Source organism: Magallana gigas, chromosome 5 (assembly GCF_963853765.1).
Source record: "Magallana gigas chromosome 5, xbMagGiga1.1, whole genome shotgun sequence".
Taxonomy (NCBI): domain Eukaryota; kingdom Metazoa; phylum Mollusca; class Bivalvia; order Ostreida; family Ostreidae; genus Magallana; species Magallana gigas.
This window is the reverse complement of record NC_088857.1, coordinates 18243257-18266196: the sequence shown is the minus strand read 5'-3', so window position 1 is coordinate 18266196 and position 22940 is coordinate 18243257. Positions and strand designations below refer to the sequence as shown.

General features: G+C 33.8%; 1 protein-coding gene across 38 annotated transcripts in view; it reads right to left on the bottom strand.

Annotated features, from left to right (window-relative positions):
* LOC105338947 (cytosolic carboxypeptidase 2) overlaps positions 1-22940 on the bottom strand; it is a 67947-nt gene that overhangs the window by 33896 nt on the left and 11111 nt on the right. For 33 of the 38 annotated variants that reach the window (XM_066086005.1, XM_066086025.1, XM_066086037.1 and 30 more), the window contains exons 2-5: positions 18868-18960; positions 15046-15143; positions 13442-13600; positions 2001-2675 (exon numbers count right to left, since the gene is read on the bottom strand). In XM_066086005.1, coding sequence (XP_065942077.1) covers positions 2001-2675; positions 13442-13583 — 817 coding nt within the window. In that variant the 5' untranslated portion in view covers positions 13584-13600; positions 15046-15143; positions 18868-18960. Of the gene's footprint in view, positions 1-2000; positions 2676-4057; positions 4212-8444; positions 8735-13441; positions 13601-15045; positions 15144-15649; positions 15774-15929; positions 15950-18867; positions 18961-22940 lie in introns of those variants that run through there. The other 5 variants (XM_066086008.1, XM_066086007.1, XM_066086006.1 and 2 more) reach the window with 5 other exon arrangements.

Below are 22940 nucleotides of genomic sequence, written 5' to 3'. Positions count from 1 at the left end.
CTGGTGCCTTAATATATATCCCAGTACTAGGATGTACCGGTTTATAAAACTATAGTTATAAAATTCATTTTAAATGGCACGATGTCTTTAAAAAATAAATAACTAATAGGCAATGTTCACATGGATATAAAATTGGTTGGAACATTATTAAATCTTCAGAGAAGCCGTTATAGGGCTTTACAGGATTTGATCATCTAAGCAACCAAGTATATATTCCAGTGAACTTTAATTTCAAATATTTATTAAATTTTGAATTAACATTATTCTAAGCAAAATCGTGAAAATCGTAGATAGGTATCCCAGTGAGTATGAATATTTCATGAATTCTAGAGATAGTTTTAGCGGCATTAGCCCAACACAACTACACATATAATCAGCACCTGCAGCGTGTGAATGTCAGCTCCAAAGAAAATCTACACAATGGATACGGAATTTATCCAGGCAACCGAAACTCATAAATTTATCAAACAATCCACCTCCTTATCAAATATTGCTACCTTATAATCATGTTGCTTTTTCTATGAGGCTTTTGCTACATAACGTTGCTTTATCTATGAGACTTTTGCTACATTACGTTGCTTTTTCTATGAGAATATTGCTACATAATGTTGCTTTTTTCTATGAGAATATTGCTACATTATGTGGCTTTTTCTATGAGACTATACTTGTATCCAAAGATTATGTTGCTGACTGTTGCTACATTATGTGGCCTTTTCTATGAGAATATTGCTACATTATGTGGCCTTTTCTATGAGACTATCCTTGTATCCAACTGAGAAGTTGAACATGAAGAGATGATCAAATTGTGCATGATCATTAATGAGAAAATTCTATATTGTCCTTCATTTAACATAAAATGTTAACATTATAACTCCATTCTACAACTACAGAGAAAAGGATCCAGATCAATTTAAATAACTCGGAGAGAAACCTATAAATCTATAAGCAAACAAGAGTTGTCCCCCAGAACTATTTTACTGGAATTAATTCTTTTCATAGTTTTCCAATTTCACATTTATTAACTTTATTCCAATTGAAACAAAATAAATTTGCATACGTTTTTCCGTGTTCGTATTTAACATCACAATTTGAAATTATAATGTTACAAAATCAAGCTGGATGAATCAGTTCATGATGCATCTAGAACATTTAAAAAATTTACATCTTTTTGACCAGTATTGTATTATTCATATAGTGTTTCCTCAAACTTTCAAAAAAGATAATTCAGTTTAATTGTACCTAATATATACATTTTCATTGGTAGAAAATATTTTTTTATATACAGAAAACGGCTTATAATTAAGTCTTAAATGCATGTTATAATGCATGGCTTTTTAGACAACCTCAGAAATGTGTTAGAGATAAATACAGTCACATTTTAAAAATATTTATATGCCCAATTAATAAAAACCTTTTAAATTCTATAATTATCATACCACTTTCAGATTGTTTGATAATTTTGTTATGGTTTACATAAATCAAAAACATTCACATCAGTGATTTGTAGTAGTTAATGCATCTGTCTCCTTTTTTGGCTGGGTTAATTATCATTATGTAAATACATCAACCATCACTGCTGCTTTTTAACATCCATGTTAATCAGACTAATCTTTAGTCAAGAAGTAGATACAGTATGATTGTACATAGCCTGTACAAAGGTAGACAACTACTTTTTAAATCCTTACCTTGTCGTCTTTCTCTGTTGGCAGACCTGTCTATCACAGAAAATTTCTATAACTTACCTGTATATCTTCAACTTCAATATTTTTTTGTTCCAGCCGCAATTTGCTCACTATTGCAAGTAGTCTGCTATTTTAACTCATTCTCATAAAAATGTCCGCTTAATCTGCCAATTCTCTTCCTTTGGCAAAATAGAGAGAGAGAGAGAGAGAGAGAGAGAGAGAGAGAGAGAGAGAGAGAGAGAGAGAGAGAGAGAGAGAGAGCTTAAGACCCTAAAGCTCTATTATAATAGTCCAAACAGTCCAGAAAAGAAAACTTACTGTGAGCAGATGTAAACAAGGGCTCCTCTGGTATGTCTGTAAACCACATGAATCTAGGGGTGGGAAAGAGTGGGCCCCACTCCCCTGGCCAGAAGGGGCCATGCTGATCTCTCAACACCCCAAATCTGTCTTTATATGCACCATTTTCATTACAGTCAAATTTGGACCCATCAGGAAAATGTCCCGAGTCTAAGGCAGCCAGGAAACCATCCTTGGTATAGAACTGTCTGTGAATTTGTTTAAGGGAGGGGTATTTATCTAAACTGTTCCTGTCTTTAATTCCTTCTGAAAAAGTCTGCAGGCCAAACACACCCGGAAACTCATCTTGATTGGATTTAGAGAGTTTGTCTTTGAAGATGACATCTATAGTGCTGGTTGGAGCGGGGGTCAGGGTGTAATTCATCCTCATCAAGTTTTGCATCTGCTTCTTGGCCTGAAGAGCTCGCCACTTTCTTGCCTTCAGATATGCATGGTTTTTGTCGTTGAGTTCAAACAGGAGATGTGAGTTGAGTTTCTCAAGTTTGCTGCGAGCACTCTGCTGCTGTTGTTGATTGGACAGTCGCTGGCGTTCGGCTCGTTCGAGTGGAGGGGTCTCTAGGGCTTCGCGTACTCGAGCGTTCAGCTCATCCTCCATACGCTTCCGAATTTCCTCCTTCCATACTGTCTCATCTCCTCCTGAATCAAAAAGAAGTATCCAATGATAATTTGTTTTTCGCATTATTGACACATTTTTTATCATCAAATTATTTAATGAAATTTGAAACAATGACTGAACATAAACTATGAAAACCTCAACAACAAACCAAATGAGTTGAGTCTGTGAACACTTACAAGCTCTGGAACAGAAATGATTTGACCATGATACTACATCATTTGGCCAAACGAAGTCAAGATACATATATTACATATAACAGTTTCATTTTAATATTATAAACGGTCAAATAACAAATAGTATTTGAACTGAACAATTAACATTGATTAATATCTGTTCATCTGTGATCATGCAAACAGACTTTCAATGTTTTTTTGTTTTTTTTTTATCTCTGAATTATATAAACCTAGAAATAGAAATAACTTATGATCTCAACAATTGAGTGAGATATATTGGGAATGTGTATAATTCCACTTATTAATCTTAATAAACCACAATTAGTATGGATTTAAAATCTTGGATTAAGGAGTGATAATTAACTACCGGCAGTTCTAGATTCAATTCTCTGAGCAAGATTTCCTGAGCTTGCATTCTTAATTCATTGTCAAATATTGATAAAATTCTATGGACATGTATCTTTGAGAATATCAGTACATGTACATAGTAACAGGTGATGTTGCAAGACATTGGCAGTTTTAAAACATTGTTTAAACTCCTTTAATTTTTTCAGCGAGGTGGCATTTCCACACTTTATTAACCTCAAAGACATACAGTTAAACACAGTTACAGCAAACATGCTTAAATTGAATTCATGCTTACAGAAAACTAAACTAAGTTTCACTCCCTCTAGTCTTAGAATTTATCTTAAAGTTATCTGATGCATAAGAATCAAAATTGTTCCACCCTGGTACTACCTCAAAAAGCCTAATGTTTTACAGTAATTCAATATATTTATCAAAGTGACAAATTTTTCATTCATTCTATACTAATATTAACCATCACTTCCTCCATCTCTAATCAATTGATAAATTATTAAATAAATGTTCAGCACCGCTCATTTCATGCCATTACAAATCTAAAGAAAAACAGTCAAATTCAATATATACATCTTATCTAAAGTAAATGATCAATAATATAAGTAATTGACATAATAAACTCAAATACCTCTCGATCACTAACCTTCTTCCTTTCCAAAATCATATTGATTATATTTTTTCACTACATAGGCACCAGTTTTAACTTTGAATCAGCAGATAAACTTACTTTATTGAAATGAGAGTCATCTGATAAGAAAATTCAACCTCACTGGGCCCAGCCTAACAAATCAAGGAAATTAAACCTCCCTACTAGTTAGCAGTTTAATTCTTATACAAATGAAAATTCAAAAATTAAATAGCACACTTACTTCTCAATTCACGTCTCTATGATTGAGAAAACACGCAGTAAAAGCATTCACTTTCCACAGAAAAAATATTTTCTCAACACTCCTTTGAAACCAGAAGTTTGCTTGCAATTACCTCTACAAATTCACCGGCATTGTTTAGCATAGCTGACCCCTAATCTTATCAACCTACCCCAAAGATTAAGTACGTAATGGTTTTCAAACACATTAATGCTTTAATCGCTTTCATTGAAATCTTACTGCATATGAACTTTGCTTGCAGTCATTAGTTCTGCAGTAAATGCACTTACTGTAAAACCCACCTGTTAAATCGCAGTGTACACATCTAATTAACTTCATACCGACTGAACAACGATATATTCCAAAAATAAAGAGGAGAATCCTACCATATTCTCTCTCGTAGAGAGTGAAAATTAATATCAATACATAATAATTAAAACTCTAAATATCATAATCCTCAGCAACAAAATAATGAGCCCTGGAGACCAGGGTTATAAAAAATAATGCTCCATGTACCGGTACGTGGTGCTATAAACTCCATATCCCATTTTGTTACCCCAACAGGAAAGAGATCAATTTATGAATCAAAGTACATGTTTAATTTTATTACATGAACAAAATAATCCAGATTTGCAAGGGAAAAAAGCTTAATCATACATTCTATTTTAGGAAAAGTTGAAGTTAAAAGAGTCAATGTAATTTATAATGACCGTACCTGCTTACATCAATGTGAACAACAATAAGTATGTAATGCAACCCCCCGGGCGGCGGGCCTTCCCCACCCTCCTTAAAAGAAACAAAAACAACAACTTCAACCATTTTATTAAAAATGGGGAAGCTTTCAGATTTTAGGTAGACTATAAGCTAGTAGCTGTTTAGAAAAAAAAAATTTCATTAAAAGTTTAAATAGAATTATCTCCAACAAAATGGTTTTGTAGAATTCAGTAAATAAAACTAATTGAATAAATGTCAACACTAACATGGCTGAATGCTCATCTGCTGGTAATCCTCCAACCAACCAAATAGAATACATTAGAAACGATTAATTCTAAATCAGAAATCTCGGCCATTCTCCAGTATCTCACCTGTATCTTGTCTCTCGTCAGCCCTACAATCAATACGCCAACAAAACTGACAGACAAAATCCGCACTGAATTTCATAAATGATTCACTAAATAGTTTGGGAGGCTTTTTTCAAAGAACTGATATTTTGGTCCATGTATAAAGCTAGCTGGGGTCATTTAAAGGATAGATATATACACAGGAAAGACACAATCTTCAGAGTAAATTCTCCTGCTCCTAACCAAATTAATCTGTGCCTGCAGTATATACATGCAGAAAGACCTGCAATATTTCAAACTTTGAGAAGATATATACTCTTGTGGCTTTATAGATACACAGATTTTGCACTTGTTGGCATCTACCCCCACTAAGTGGCAGACCTCTACCAACAGAGGAGAAATTTACATATAATAGATATATATTTGCAAATCACTGCATTACAGCACCCAGTAATTACATCTAATATTTATTGACATTAATCAAATTTCAACAGTGGAGAAATTTAAGGTTGCATGCAATTCACTACATTAATTATCAAACCTCTATCAATTTATATTTAAGATATATCAAAAGTATTATCTATAATTCTAGACATTGTGGTCAGGAATAACAGTGAATTAGTCGCTTTTGAAAATTCATTATTGGCTTGGCAAACTGCACAATTTCTTAACTAATAACTAATCAAGTAGTTAATCCTAAATAAAATTAATATCATCATTTGCATTGACGTACATGACAAAAATAATATCCCCTAATCTAAAATGAGTAAAGTCATATATAATTGGGGTGCTATAACGGTATTTGTCCAGATTTAGAACATGCTGGTCTGCATTTACTTTATAATACAGCTGTCAATTGTAAAAATACATTTAAATGTTCAGATATATTTACCATATATTTAATAATCTGACAATCTAATAAATAACCTTGAAAAGGACAAGTTATATCTTCTTAAGAGATTTTTTTTATAAACCACAATTAAGTTACAATGTCAAAACCTCTGAACACTATTGGGTTTAAAGGGGTCAATGATTCGTAAATTCAATTAAACTCTTTAAAAATTCATGATTCCAAAACTTGTCCACTCACGACTGGAAGATTATGATTTTATTTATGTGAAGAACAGGTACTGTCTCTGTAGACCACTCAGAGATCAGATGAATCTGCAGTCTCATATACATTTGTACATGTTATTGCACTCTTTTAACAGCATTCGATAGCAGTAGTTTTATTGACAAGCACTTATAATAGGGACTTATACATCTGTACTTACAAAGATACACTGTATTATGCATAATTTGATTCTTTTAGTTTAAGTTATAAAACTTAAAACTGTTTGAAGTTAGAATATATAATAAATTATAATAAGCGATGGTAAAAATATTATTTATTCCAGAAAACTAAGGTTATAAATCTTATCATATGTGCCATCTTTTCTGTCAACTTCATTTTAAGTTGCATCATTTTGCCATTTCTTAATGTGTTGTATATATTTTCACACAATTATGTTCCTCTGTAATTTTAGGAGATCAGCATATTTATAGGTCACTTTTATATTTTGAGAATAACTTGGAGTCTGATCCAATTCAGATTGATCAAAGAAAATCTTACAAGGTCACAAGAAAAAAACCCAAACCTGTTGTATTACAAAGGTGTTCATCACAATCCCGGGAATCCCCCTTTTCATAAACATCAAAATAAATATAGGGACTGGGTAATCTGTTGGGATTGGAGCTAAACTTCATTAAACCTATATCTACTACAGAATAAACATTAACTCTGTAAAGTCAATAGTTCAGTTGAGAGCAACCCTGCATTTTGTAAAAATTTAAACATTGCATGATGTCAATAAAAATACATTCAACTGAAGGTGTCTTTCCAAGCTCTACATGAAAGGCCCGAGTTGGTGTGATTGCCTCTGGATATAACAAAGCTGTTCATTTCATTATATCACAGCCTAGTTAGATTTATTTTAGCCAGGTTCAGTAGGTATATCAGTCAGACGTTTTAGATATAACAGTCAGGTTTTGTTATTTTACAGTTAGGTTCAGTAATTTTACATTTAGGTTCAGTAGATATTACATTTAAGTTTAGTAGATATTACAGTCAGGTTCAGAAGATATTACAGTCAGTTTCAATAAACTTTACAGTCATGTTCAGTATAAATTAAAGTCAGTTCTGTAGTTATTAATACAGGTTCAATGAATATTACATTTAGGCTCAGTAGATATGTCAGGTTCAATAGATATCACAGTCAGTTTCTGCAGTTATATGGTCAGGTTCAGAAGATATTAGAATCAGGTTCAGTAAATATAACAGTCTGGTTCAGCAGATATTACAGTCAGGTTCAGTAAATATAACAGTCTGGTTCAGTAGATATTACAGTCAGGTTCAGTAAGTTAGGTTCAGTAGATATAACAGTCAGATTCAGTAGATATTACAGTCAGATTCAGTAGATATAACAGTCAGATTCAGTATATATTACAGTCAGGTCCAGTAGATATTATAGTGAGTGAGTCAGGTCCAGTATATATATCAGTCAGGTTCAGTGATATTACATTCATTTTCTGTAGATATTACATTTTGTTTCCATAGATATTATGGTTAGGTCCATTAAATATTACAGCTATGTTCAGGAGAGATTACATTAAGGTTCAGTAGATATTACAGTTGATTTCAATTAACATAGATATCAGAATTAGGCTTATCAATAATATACATCATAGTGAGTTTAGCAAGGTAATACTCTATAGTGAATGCATTACTGTCAAGTCACTATATATCATAAATAGTTTTTAGATAATTCAGCAAGGTCCTAAAGTCAATAATTGGGGATTTTCAAAAATTTAAAATCATGATCTGACAAACACTGCAGTAGAATATCAAAACCAAGTTTATTTGCATTGTCATATGATATTTTGAACTGATATATGAACCTGGGTTCAGAATATATATCGCATAACTTTTTTTTAGCCCATGCTCGAGGTTCAAAATTCTGTGGTATCAAAATCCCATGACATCACTATATGTAGATATTAATCATGGGTTCAGTAGAATTCATACTACCAGTCAGGTTTACTAAATTAATATAAAGTGAGATTCACTTGGCATTAGATTTAAAATTTCTAAATCTTTCTTCTTTCAGGCACATTATGTAAACTGCAATGAAATTTCAAAATTCAATTATCAATTTGTAACCAGCTTTAAGCCTAGTAAAAAATATAACTTTTTTTTAACCATCTAATATTCTAAACCAAAGTCAAAAATATTACAGTACCACATTTTCAACATAAAATACCGTATGCAACATAAATTAGTCCTGACTCACCGTTCGGCTCACTAAGATAAACAGTATTGTCTCGACTATAATCCAAAAGTACACTGCAGCTTGTCTCCAAGAAATGTTACCCCACTGTTACCGGGCCGATCACCACAGTTCATCCGTTTCTATTATTTCAGCTATCAATGAATTAATAGCTCCAACGTTTCAGTGTCCAAAAAAAACCCCTTCTGCCACTGATAAGTATAGTGTTCTCTTACAGACTGTGTAACGGCATAATGGCAAGGCAGGGACTAGTCACAAAGCGGCCATGTAAAACAAGTGTGACAGGAACTATGCAGACATTTAAAAATGTCTCGCATTAAAAGTGGATAATCTTTATCCTGGGCACTGTCAACAGATAGCTCGGTGCTTAAAATTTAAGGGCGTTCTGCCAGGGAAAGAAAGACAACTGCTGAATACACACGTAGATGTGTATCTCCAATGAATAAAGACTGCATTCAAAAGGAGGAGGGACCGAAAACTTAATGACTGAAATACACTCAATAACAAATGGGACATAAATCATTAATCCATTTTTCTTGCTACAAAGAGTGACAGGAAACAGGGTCAGAAAAAATTGTAGTCATTGTTATGTGGAGAGGTAGCCTAAGGCGAAGCAACGGATCCCGCAATAATACCAATTATTGTAATTGATTTTGAGCAGATTATTGTCCCATAAATTGTCAACACACTTGATAACTTCGGTAAATTTCACAAATATCTGCTCCACCCTTATACAAACATTTAAACTTTTATAAACACTTTATGTACAATTATGGGATTTGTTGAATTAGACATGACATTGAAGAGTGCAAGAATCATTCTCCCATTAGGACTACAATCCATACAACAATGATCTGTTTGGGATAAATGCTTTTGAGAGAGAAGAAAATTTTGAATACAGAAAATTAATTAAGTTCAGAAAACCTCCTCATTTCCCACATAATTTATAAACCAAGGTTATCGCTGAACAAGCATTAGTGCAGCCTCTTACAAAGTAGAAAAGAAAGGAGAATTCACAAACAAGAGTGTCACAATATTGACAAATTTGATGTTTGGGTACTTCCTTGAATTTTCCTCCCACGTATTACAAATATATAACTGCTTTCTGAAAACACCCATAATAAAAGTATTGTAAACTACAATGTAATTTCAAATTTTACAGGATAGTTTCTTTCAGCATTCAGCCAAGTCCTTAAATTTGGCTCTTATTCAACACTAAGTTCTTCTGCATAGCAACAGATAGCAATGAGCTTATAATTTATTGATCTGTTGAGTAAAAAAAATTAATGATAATTTTCAGCTCACCCACTTTGATGTCAATAATTAAATGAAGTAATTTCAGGGTTAGCCAAGAAGGCAGAGAAACAAGCCTAATATATCATAATTATTCAGATTCTGTAGATGACATTGATCAAAATCTTCCTGATCTTACTTAATTTTAATCCATTTAATGTGGTTTGTTTTAGTGGTATAATGTAAACTAGTCCTGTTTTATAATGTATTTTTTACTTACTCTGTAAAGTGTTTCAGAGTTTTTTAAAGATAAAGCACTATATAAATATTATTATTAATATTATTAATTTGCTGTGTAAATTTTCTAACTATGTCATAAGGGAACCTTAAAGTGCAAATCAGCAATCTCATCAAAGCAATCTGATATTAAACATTTTTATAAAAATCTGCAGAGGGAAAAAATCCTCAGCCCTCCATTAGGCTCTATATCTGATCTTTCTTAAAATGGTGATTGCCTATATATGGAGGGTAATCGTGTTCAAAAATCCAGACATGTAAACTTGTAAATCCGAATATGCAATCGTGTTGATGTGTGAGCCTGAGCATGAATATGTGTAATTCTGATCGTGTAACCTATAAAACTCGGGCATAAACACGTGTAAGAATTGACTCAGTTCCTTCGAATGATGCACATTTTGCAACTTTATTGTTTACATTAGTTAATTAAACCTTCAACTTTGCACACTTTCAATCCGTAGTTTCTGCATTTGTAACTTTAGGCTCGGCAATAGCACATCTGACATGATACAAATTGACAAGTGTAAAGTCTACAAGTTTGTCGAATTTTGACATGACCTTATATGGCAACTGCCTTGCTGCGGGAAAAGGCATGCCGTAACCGCCGGACCGGAATGAACGAAAAATAAACATAATATTCAGCTAAACTATTGCAATAAGCTTTTAATGAACGACACCTTTTTTATCGAAAACACCGGTATTATTTTTAGGAAAAAAAATTGAGGTATGATTGAAACTGGACCAAACAGGAAGAGGTTCATGTAGAAACAAAAATCGTGCCGATGTGAAGAATAATGCGTACTCTTTTCTAGAAATGAGACGGATCAAGAAATTTCCTAAGGGGGTATATATATTTTGAGCAGCATGGGGTTCGAAGACCGCCGTGAGGTCCCATGTAACTCCATTGCTTCTGAATTCTAAGAATTTTGAGAGTGAATTTTTAACCGGGTTTCCAATTATTGAAATAGTAAAAATTGCAGATGGGCGAGTGGCTGTCAAAAAGGTACCTTTATTGTACCGATAACTCCTCGAACAGTTTTCAAGATAGGAAGTTGTTCTTTTGCAGATCATTTATACATATAAATCAGAAGTATGCAAATTGCTAGGATTTTGATTTCTGATAATTTATAAAAATATCAGCTGTTGAACTTAAGTCATTTTTGGGCAAAAACATTGCATATAGAGTACCCCATTTTTACTCTTGTTATTTTTCTGAATTAGTTAGAATAAACGACCTGCAAGGATTTGGTAATTTTTCGCGGAAAAATTTATGTTACTTTAATTTACATGTATTTATACTTTTTGTTGTTGTGTAAGTGAAAGATAAATAATAACACAATCTTCAAAAATAATTAAAAAAACTAGCGCATATTTTTTGTGCGCCGTAAGTTGAAGTTTTACTATGGGAGGCACTATAGCTCAAAGATCGTCCATCTGTATTTTTAGACAGGAAGCTACAGACCTGCAGCTAGTTCACAAGTGGCTGTAAAGCTGTATTATACTAGCTCTCCAGAAAATTTTTATCAGCTAACTTCACAAAGTGAGTCTGTATTGAACCGACATTCAGGATAAATAGTTTGTTTTTCGTATCGATAACTTTGCAACTCAGCTGACGGACCCCGTGTAATTTTTCGCGGGGGCGGGGGTTGGTTGTCACAACTTTGTGGTAGCGATAAGGATGCATTTGGAGATATTTTCTTAATTCAGCCGAGGCCTATACTTTAACAATTTGTTGCATGTACTCTAATAACAGTGGCGTCGGAAGCAAATTGAAAGGGGGGGGGGGGGGGCTAAACTAATCATGAAAAATATTGACAAGAATTCCCATAATCATGAAAATTCTAATCCGTGGGGGAGGGTATACCAATAACTCCAATCTTACCTGCCCAACCCCCCCCCCCCCCCCCCCCCCAAATCATGAAATTCCTAATCCGTGGTGGTGGTGGTGGTGGTGGTGGGGGGGGGGGGGTGCTAGTATACCTACTATGACTCTAATTTTCAATATCACTATTAATAGTTCATTCTCTTTAAGGTCTTTTAAGGAACAATTTTGTTTGTTGCGAGAAAAAAGTAGGGGGGGGGGGGGTTGAAACCTCCCTGTTGCTATGTTCCTAATGGTTAGGTCTAACTTGGCAAAAAAGGGGGGGGGGGGCTAAGTCCCCCCCCCCATAGCCAAGCCCTCCCGGTTCAGACGCCTCTGAATAAAAATGCGTATATATCTTTATACATGTGTATTCAACCAAAGTCATTAAATGTAATTTGTTCAGTTCTAAGAGGATATCTGAAGCCGATCGAATTCTTTACTCGCATCTTTTATACATTCTCTTGATAAAATGTACACCAATCTCATAATTTAATTTTCCGAAAAATAATACTCTATGAAATGTTGTTATCCAGAGATAACATGATTATAGGCTTACCTAATATTTTTTTTTATTTATTCCGTCCCTATTCCGGCGATTACGGCATGCCTTTACCTGCAGCTAGCCTTTTTCTATCAGTGACGTCACTGTTTCCATATAAGGTCATGTCAAAATTCGACAAACTTGTAGACTTTACATTTGTCAATTTGTATCATGTCAGATGTGCTATTGCCGAGCCTGAAGTTACAAATGCAGAAACTACGGATTGAAAGTGTGCAAAGTTGAAGGTTTAATTAACTAATGTAAACAATAAAGTTGCAAAATGTGCATCATTCGAAGGAACTGAGTCAAATCTTACACGTGTTTATGCCCGAGTTTTATAGGTTACACGATCAGAATTACACATATTCATGTTCAGGCTCACACATCAACACGATTGCATATTCGGATTAACAAGTTTACATGTCTGGATTTTTGAACACGATTACCCTCCATACCTATATAGTCAAAGTAATTTCATTTGACTGTTATTCATTTAACTGCTATAAAAAAATACATGTACATGTACTACACCAACAAAAAATCTCTGCTTCATTTATTACTTTAATATACTGAAAATTTGAAATTCAAGACATGCAAGAGTTATCTTTCTTTAAATGCAATTTCGTAAACTTGGGATTTAAACAGTAACTGACTGACTTATAGGTGAACCGACTTATAAATGTACTTTAATATACATATTAAGAACATAATGTTAAAACCAATTATAAAAGCATATATAATACATTTTCATCTCTAAGCATGAATTCTACAAACACTTTCTTGTGATTTGGTTAACAGAAATTCCAAACGACAATTTTTGTCAATCCTGTAGGATTAACTTGGAGGTGAATAGAAAGCCATGCTTTTAAAAATAATTTTTTTCTAAATTTAAAATCTGGCTATTTAAAATGTAATTTATATTCAAAAGTTCTTAATCCCTTGAAGTGTACTTACATGACAATATAATTGTAAAAAGAACCAGTGTTGGCCGAAATTTATTTCAAAATGAAATTTAATTGAAGCCCTTGAAGAAATTCTAGCAGCTGTCATCAAAAGAGCATTTACCTTTCAGGTTTTTGCTTTTTTCCTCGGAGAGGCGAGTGACTTCGTCGGGAATCCCCTCGAACGACAGGCTGCTGCTGCTGGTTGACCGGCTGCTGAGAGGGGAACCAGCCAAGGGAGCAGACGACACCTGTCGTGTCTTCATATCTATCGCCCCTAAGCCTGCAAACAAAACAAGCCCCGGACAATCAAAACACATCTAAGTCAAGTTCAATATTTGTACATTTTGTGGCAAATTCTTTCACTCTGATCTTTACAAAAACAAACTGGTACCGAGATCAATACACATGTGGACTCTTGTTAGTATACACAGGTGTTAGAAAGAATTATCAAAGTTATATAAACAAAAGTAACAGAAATGTGGTCAATTTAAATCAGAAACTATGTGGGAAAAAACTGAAAGGAAAGGGACAGTGTGAACATCTATGAAGATTCAAGAGTTTAAGTTAAAATGAATGTTATCAATTTCTTCCAGTTAATCCTGGATACGTGCTATCTAAGCAATAAAACAAATCCTTGCTATTTGACATTACTCAAGAAAAAAAAAATATATTAATTCGAGCGTCTGGAAATTTTAATTGAAGTCAAGCACTTGTTGAAATCACTGAATTGGTCAAATACTGCGCAAATCAAATTGACTTTTCCCACTGGTGAAAAAAGGTAAATCAAAACTGCACCCTAAAAGGTTATTCCCTTTTATGCAAATACTTTACCAAAAGGAAAAGAATTCAACAGGAAAAGAAATGCCACTATTGACTTAAACTTAATCTAAGTAAATAGTAGTGAATATTCGCAAACAGTTCAAAAGTGTATATTGTTTGGAGAAGTGTGAATGGAAAAAGTAAACAGTGAAAAGACAGGAACCAGACAAGGAAGGAATGGCTGATCTAGGAGACGGCAAAGGGGGACGTCTGGACGACAGGAGAAGGGCATGCACATAATACAACATTGTTTAACAGACAGGGACCACAGTTATATGTCTTACAGACAACTTCAGACAACTACAAACTGTACAATAAATGATGACTCAAAGAAGGTGAGGACATACATGGTCTTATACAAAGATGTCTTTTTGTAATAAATTTCTATGAGAATTAAGGATCAGAGTCTAGAGGGCTTGAATGATAGGGCATCGCGTGGCAAAAATTCCACTACCAGTAACTAGAATGTAATGCATAAAACTGCAACAGAGTATAACTCATGAAGAAAGAGGACATTGGTGACCAAAAATATTTTTTTGTAAAAGAAAAGAAAATTGTTAAGCTGGTATGGGATACCTCCATGTTGTGACGTATTGTTTTTCGAAATAAACAATAAATGAAGTGTATATTTATACAAGTAGTTTCTTTCTTAATTTTGTCACCTAATAGCGTAGTGCAGTGGGTTAGAGGGTTTATCATAAATCTGTAAGTCGTGAGTTTGAATCCCACTGGGAATTTTATATTTTTTACCTCTTAAAAATTTTCAAAAGCTATTTTTTGGTTAAATAGTGTAGAATTTGAAAATTCTAAACCAGTGAAAGTATTTTAATTTTAATGTACTTTAATGTACATTAATATCGACAGAAGTCCCATACCACCTTATTAATAAGTGAATTGTATACTCACCGTCCAGTGTCTACCATTAATGCTGCTGATAGTCCATGGTGCTAGGAATCACTTTCTGCTTCGGCCATCAGGAATACGACAACGATTGAGAATCGGCTCTGTAAACGGAGAAGAAAAGGGAGTTATATGAAGACCCCTATCAATATTTCAGATGGATGCTGTTTGACAGATGTCAGGAGTTTTATAGTAACCATGGACCCTGGCATTCTATGTCTCATCATGTATTCTATTCAGAAATGAACAATAGTCAGCATTTAACTTTTTTTCCCTACAGGCACAAAACAATACAAAAATCACAACGTTCCAAAAAATAAAGCTTAAAAATCAATAGATAAATTGATTTCTATTAAAGCAGATAATAATATACAATGTACTAATGAATTATTATTACAAGAAATCAGATATATTTTCATTATTAATACTTTTGCCCTTAAACTTTCATGAAGTGCACCTTTTATTTAAAGTACATTCAGACAATGAAATAATTGATTTTTGAGAGACTTTATCATAGCAATAAATATGTCCATATCATGACCTTAACAACAAATAAAATAAAATTTTCAAAACTTTGCAAGAGATACTTGTATCATAAGATTCAACTTACTATAAATTTACAAGACCATTGAAAAGTCCATCTTTAAATTTACAGCCATTTCACTAAATCATGATCAAATATATGCATCTATCTAAACATGCAGTCAGAGACTATTAATACACCTGGCTTGTAGCTACAGATTTAGAAGGCATTTCCCAGATATACCACAAATTATCCTTATACAGAGAAAACAAAAAAACTGCCAAAAAACACCTCACAAAAGCAGTAGTCAGATCACTGGCTGCTAATCCATAATCAGTCTTATCAACTCCATGTACACTCCGTTTACCATGTTTTAATTTTCAATCAGCTTATAAGGGAATGAGCCATTTGGTAGTGTTGTATTTTCCCCCTCTCTTTAAGTTCACAGTACTAATCCCTAATCATTCGCTGAATGGTGATAGCCTTAAACTCCCCTCACTACCTTTTCAAGCACAAGGCTGTGAGGTTAAAACTGTCAGCGAAATGAAAGGCTCCGACATGAAAAGGCTAATTCAACAGTCTCCCTTTATACTAGCATGTTAGACATTTTAAAAAGCCTTTTTTTCTATGGAATAACAGAATCCTTCGACAGCACACATTCAACATTTGGATACTCTTCATGACATGGGGACAGAAAAACTATCTATTATATTTTTTTTTCACAATTCAAAAGGTCTGTCCTCATAGAAATCTACCATAGCAGCTGATACCATCGAAACTCCATTGTGATGCTTAAAAGGAGTTAATTGGCTAATACCCTGGGTACGCCTAATCAAACAAAATCAGTCCACCCGATATAGCAGCCCGATCAATGTAATGAATCTATACACCCCAAAAAATAGATCTACTGTGTATTGGGATATGACTGCAAGTACATTGAGTGTATTTGTACGGAATATACAATGGGTATGAAATTTTGTTAGTGGGGGTGGGGGGTCAGGTGAAGGTGAATGGTACATGGGAGGTTGCTTTTGGGGCCAGGGATGTGGAAAGATTGTGGGTACCTTGCAGGTTATAAAAGTAGTAAGCATTTAACTTATTGGATCACACAACAGCAGGAATGTACAGACATGCATATATACGGGTAATTATATAGGTATAACTTGACCCTGAATGATTAAGCTGTTAATTAAACAATCTGTCATTGTGAAGGATCCAGGAAGCCAGATAATACATAACAGAATGCACTGCCAACATTCTCAAGTATTCCAGCAGGTTTGAGGTTATGTCACTTGTTTCAATATTTAATCTATTTCCTACTGCAACATACTTTACATATATTGTAAAACTAGTTCTAACAAGCATTGCAAATCCCCCCCCCCTCGAAAAAAGGGAAATGAATGTTTCAATTTTAATAGTTCTAGCTCAGATAAAGAACAAAATATTTTGACACGCAATGCATAAAACATCTTAACAGAGATTCCTTCAAGAAAACAAAAGCTGAAGATCCATTAAAAGTTTGATTCAAAAATACCTGCTCAAAAGCTTATTATGAAGTAACAGTATTAATTGCTCTTATATAATTCTTTAACGGCCAGCCTAACATCTCTCTCTCTCTCCGATTTAATATCTGTCTAAATATCTACACTCACGATCAAGACCAAAGTACCGTGTGCTCTTTCAATTCTTTGAATCGCAAAAAAAAAACGAAAAAAAATGTCTAAATTAATCATTGCATTTCAAGATGATTTATCTAGGCATGTGGGGGCCCAGTACTTGCCCCCTGTCATTAATATACACTCAGACACTGGTTCAGAGAAAAGTTCACCAGGGTGAGAGAAGGAAGAAGGGGGGGGGGGGGGGTGGTAGGTACTACACATATATTGGACTGTTCAATGCGGTGACAGGGTGGAGAGATTGACACATGAACAATGTGGAATTCTCAGCAGGGAGGTACCTTATCTCGGGGTCACTCTCCATTAATTTGATGAATGTCGTTCCAGACAAACTATTACATGATAGTGGGGCTGTCGTAAGTTAATCAGTCTGACTGCCTTGCAGGTTTAAATGGTTTAAATCGTGGTCAGCAGTTTGTTAGGTGTAAGGTACACGACAGTATTTGAAATCCACTGGCTGTGGAACCATATACTTGAGAATTGATTTTTGTTAAAATATTTAAGGGTGTGCATATCTAACCAGAAATTCATCTGTCTCAAAATTGTTTTCTTTTACTAAAACCCTAGAAAGAAAGAATTGTTTTTTTAATAATAAAAAGTTGTCTATACCAGTATACAGATTTATAGAGGCCTATCAGATATCACCACATATCATATATCAATATCCATTTTTTTCTTTCGTAAGCAACACAAAATTTGCAAAAATGTGGTAAATCAGTAACCTTTACAGTAAATCTGTAACCTTTATTGTAAATATGTAACCTTTATTGTAAATTTGTAACCTTTATTGTAAATCTGTAACCTTTATTGTAAATCTGTAACCTATTTTAGGTGTTGGTCATTTGAAAAGTTTTAATAGCAAACAATATTAGAAGACATAATTTCTGTGACTGTACAAAAATAAAGTTGTGCAAGTTAATTATCGCAAAAATTAGATCACCGTAACTCCCCCCCCCCCCCCACCCCCCAAAAAAATACCCTGATAAATGGTACACCAAAAGTTAACTAGCTACCTAAATTAAAAATCCAATGAAGAACAACTTGAATATAAAAGAAAAAAAAAATCTGATCTGTGAAACAAGATGTTAGTTAAATAATTGGGTCTATTATAAAAAAAAAATCCAATTATCTAGATATATTATGTCAAATGTTGAAAGATGGAGAAAAGATGTGTTAGATTTAGATCGTTAGACAATCCTATATTCTCTCTCTCTGTCTCTCTCTCTTTCTTGCGGCCACCCCTTTTTAATCCAAAATCTATTTTAAGGTTTTATGGAACACTGCATGTGTCTATAAATGCAACTAATTCATTTATATATATATACATATATATATCCAAAATAAATCATTACACTATTTCACAAAACTTCTCCATTCTAACCCAAATAGATTCTGTTCATTTCAAAGGAAATCTTCTAAAGGTTAATTTCCATAATTCAATTTAGATTTAAATAAAAAAAAAAATATGGTGCAATATAAAGACACTTCGATTTACCTTTAATTCAATTCAGTATATTCAATTGCAGCTACATGAATTGCATTAAACATCAATTTTAATAACACAGTGCAAAATGATTGTGCACATATTTTCATATAAAATTCAAAATATAAAATCCAAGCAGTAATTACCTTTAGAAATGCTACTGACTCGGGTAGGAACTTGTTAAACTTCACAGCCAGTTAGGTGTACTATAATCCCCATTCTATGGTCTATCGTACAGTCTACAAGACAATGAGGGTCCATAAATAACAACATCAATGATCTAGAGATTCCTCAATGTCACATGCAATCATAATTTATCACTATCATATCTGCTTGATAGCTTTCCTATAAACAAGAGTTTAATTCACACCTCTGCTAAGCTAAAAAGATTCCGTGGCCCCATATGCCTGCAAAGTTGTAAATTCTGTCTTACCCAAAAGAAATTGGCCCCAGAATTATAATGGGAAGCAGTCTAAAGGATTAAAAAATCATGGTTTCCAATGCAATATCCAAGTGCATGGAGAGAACATGTTTCACGGAAGTTCAATCGTAGTGCTGGAAAAACACATTGTTCTTCCGATGTGGAAGTTAATCGACCAGTTCTTTTAAAGCTCTTGAAAATATATGAATTGTTGATGCTTGTTTATGGCAATAATCACCACGATATGATCTGATAGCAGTAAAGTTTGGTCCCTCAGTTGGTGGCAGAGTGCTGAATTTCTAGAGTGAAGCTGCTCTTAACCTTTAAATTGGAGATAAAATTTTCGATTGCTATTTACTTTGGTATCCAAGCACCTAAACAGTGGCATCATTTGTCCTAGACTGATCGAACTGTATAATGTTTACAGGATACATGTATACATAGATATTTTTGCAGTAAATGGAAATAAATCTTAAAGATGTCAAGTCACAAATGTATAATACTTGCATAAAAACATGAGGGAGAGAAATTATGATACGTACAAAACTTGTTTTCAAATAAATCTGCTATGACCTAACATTTCACCTCTCCAAATATCTCATGGCTCACCATTTATCCACAAGCACTCATTATGAGGAGCATGAGCCAGATAAGGCAAAGGGGAGAAAACATTATGTTCAGACAAGGATTTTTCAAAGAGGTCTGATATGATCTTGACCTTTGACACAGAAACTTTAAGGTCACTGTACATACACTCTATATATAGTCACTCTGTGGGTGAAGTATGAGGCAGAATGTGCCAAGGGGAGGGGAGGGTAGGGGAGGGGGGGGGGGGGGGAATACACAATGCATGGACAAGGATTTAACACAGAAGTCTGCTTTGACATTGATAACCTTTGACCTAGAGACTTGGTTCAAGGTCAATGTCCATCCTTTACACAAAAACACTTAGGGGAATAAGTATGAGCCAGATTTGGCCAAGGAGTGGGTGGGGGGGGGGGGGGGGGGAGAAAATATGCCCTGGATACTAATTGTTGAGAAGACAAGCAGATGGAAAGCATTAGCCTAATCAATGTATGGCTTAAAACCAGGTAGTTTTCAGTTGCTGAAATTTTTCCATTTTCTAAAAAAGACCATACCTTGACACATCAAAACAACTCCTATAACATTCCTATATAACATCAGTACTTTTGTCTCCAAACAGTAACGGACACACACATGTAGACCTGTACAGTCTAATAGCTGATATGTACAATTTGTTGCTTCCCAAAATAAAATCCACTTTTCTCTGATTCATTGGCCCCAAATTATAAAGAGCTTTTCATACTCAATCTAAATCGTCAAATAACCTGTTGATCATCGGCTTATAGATAGGAAGAGACATTTACAGACTTCAGGCTGGAATCAAAGTTTAAAGTCATTAAGAATGGGCGGCAGATAAGATGTCATTGTTGCTGAAATCTTTCTTCCAGCTGACCATTATACCAAATTCCATTTAAATTAGAGAGCACTTAAAATTGTTATTAAGATATTCCTTGGCCATTCAATGTAATGTGGTCTATTTCAGACACTAAATGACCTTATTACTAATGTTCTCTGAGTGTAAAAAAGGGCATTATCCTATAAAGAAATACAGTAAAACTTCGTTATCTCAAACTAGATGGGAATGTTTAAAACTTTAAGATATCCGAGCATTCAAGATATTGAGGGTAAAATACTTAAAAAATAAGTGGTTAGGCCTTACAAATCACTTTGACATATCCATTATATTCAAGATATCAGTGTTCGAGGTATCAAAGTTTGACTGTAGTTACTACATGAGGTAACAAGTACAGTTGTGGAATCCAATAACGACTCATTAGTCGATAATTTCAAGAAAAGTAGATCAAATTTTGAGGGACGACAATAAACTATAATTGTTTAATGAGAAGATATATATTACATTACATTATGTCACAAAATACCTAATCAATCCAAAAATTCACACCTTGGTAAATATGTTATACCCTTTACTCATTTATGAATACTGAAAGCAGAAACCTGATCTGAAAATTTGAGTATGACATGCATATTTCTTATCAATATAAAGATTTGAGAAGTTGTCATTTTGAATGTTAACAGCTGATCTACCATTGGGGATTTCCATATTACATCTGAATAAGGGTAAAAAAAAGAGGGGCACAAAATGATGACCTTCAACCAATTAGGAATACTGAATTTCTGTTAGGACATACTTAATTACTTAAAATCATTTTTTTTCAAATACTCATTGAGATTAGACATGTTAGAGACAGAGAATAATTTCATTCCATGATATTATTGCATGATCTTGAAATATATTTTAAATTGAGGCGTTATATCTTAACAGTTGAACAACCTTGAACAGCTAGCACTTGTTAACATAGGTACATGTACAAGATTGAAGAAATCAAATTACAGTCACTTAACCTGCACAAAGATTTGTATTTTCCTCCTATGTAGTACCTTTGTAAGTGCATTTGGATTATTTTGAACAACTTCACTTCAACAAATATGGAATTATCAATACCTGCATGTATTGCCACATAACCAGGTGTCTGAGAGATTGGTGCCAGATATTGCAATTGTTAAGTCCTCAGAAAAGAAATCATTTATTTCTACTAATTTTTCCCTCAGCTTACATCAATAATATTCTTGAAACCCGAGACACTTTGAAAATCATTCTGAAAACGAACCCATTAATTATTTGTAATTATGTTACATATGATCCATGTGGAGTCTTTTCAAAGTAACAACAGAAAATTCATTTTGATGGAAAATGTCAAATGTTTTGACGTTTTTTGTGTCCCTTGAACCAAACTCTTAGATAAATGACTTCTGTTTCATAAGAAAGTAGCCCATGTAAGAAATTTTTCAAAACCCTTAGTAACAACCTCAAAATACAGCCTTGGTTGGTATTCCATATTTCTAAACATACCGTCATATGTTTAGAGAGAGAAAAAATAAAAGGCACTGTTCATTCACAACATTCAACATTCCTTTTTTTTTTCTTCAAACAGTTTAAATGCCAAAAGTTTAAATTATTTCAGTAGAAAAAAATCCTATACATTCAATCACAACAGGTTAAAGGAATGGTTAATACAACCTTTACAGAAATGATTACCAATTGCAACACAACAGTTTTTTTCTCTCCCTCTCTCGATCTCTATTGAAGACTCCCTCGTCACTGAGAACGGACTTACCATAGAGGTGTGAAGCTGTATCTCGGACTGGGATCTCCACCGGATAGAGATTCATTGTTCAAAAGAGGTTGAATGAATTAAGAAACTGCATTGAAATGCACAATAACAATTGAATAGACACTATTAATTGAGGACTTCAATGCTTTTTTGACAACCGGCCTTTATGACAACTAGCCATTGATTTTGATGAGAGCAGCAATTTCATTGTTGTGTGGTCGTCAACACAGTAATCTGCTCCTAGATATTACTTAACACACGCAAACTGATTATAAACTAAAATGACAGAGATTTAATTATCATAATTACAAACTGGAAATCTTTAAACAGATAAATATTATCAATATGTAAACTTAATGCAGACATGCAAGGTTTCCAATCATAAACCAAAAAATGACGTTTTAGAACTAGACATTCTTTGCATGCCAGTGCAAAAATACATTGCAATACTTTTAATTTAAAGGATCTTTCAACATGAATTTATCCCTCTATACAACCTTAAATAGTCTCTCAAACCTTTTTTTTTCCATTCACAAAATGAAAAGGCAATCCCATGGGGAAAACAAGCAAGTATTTGTAT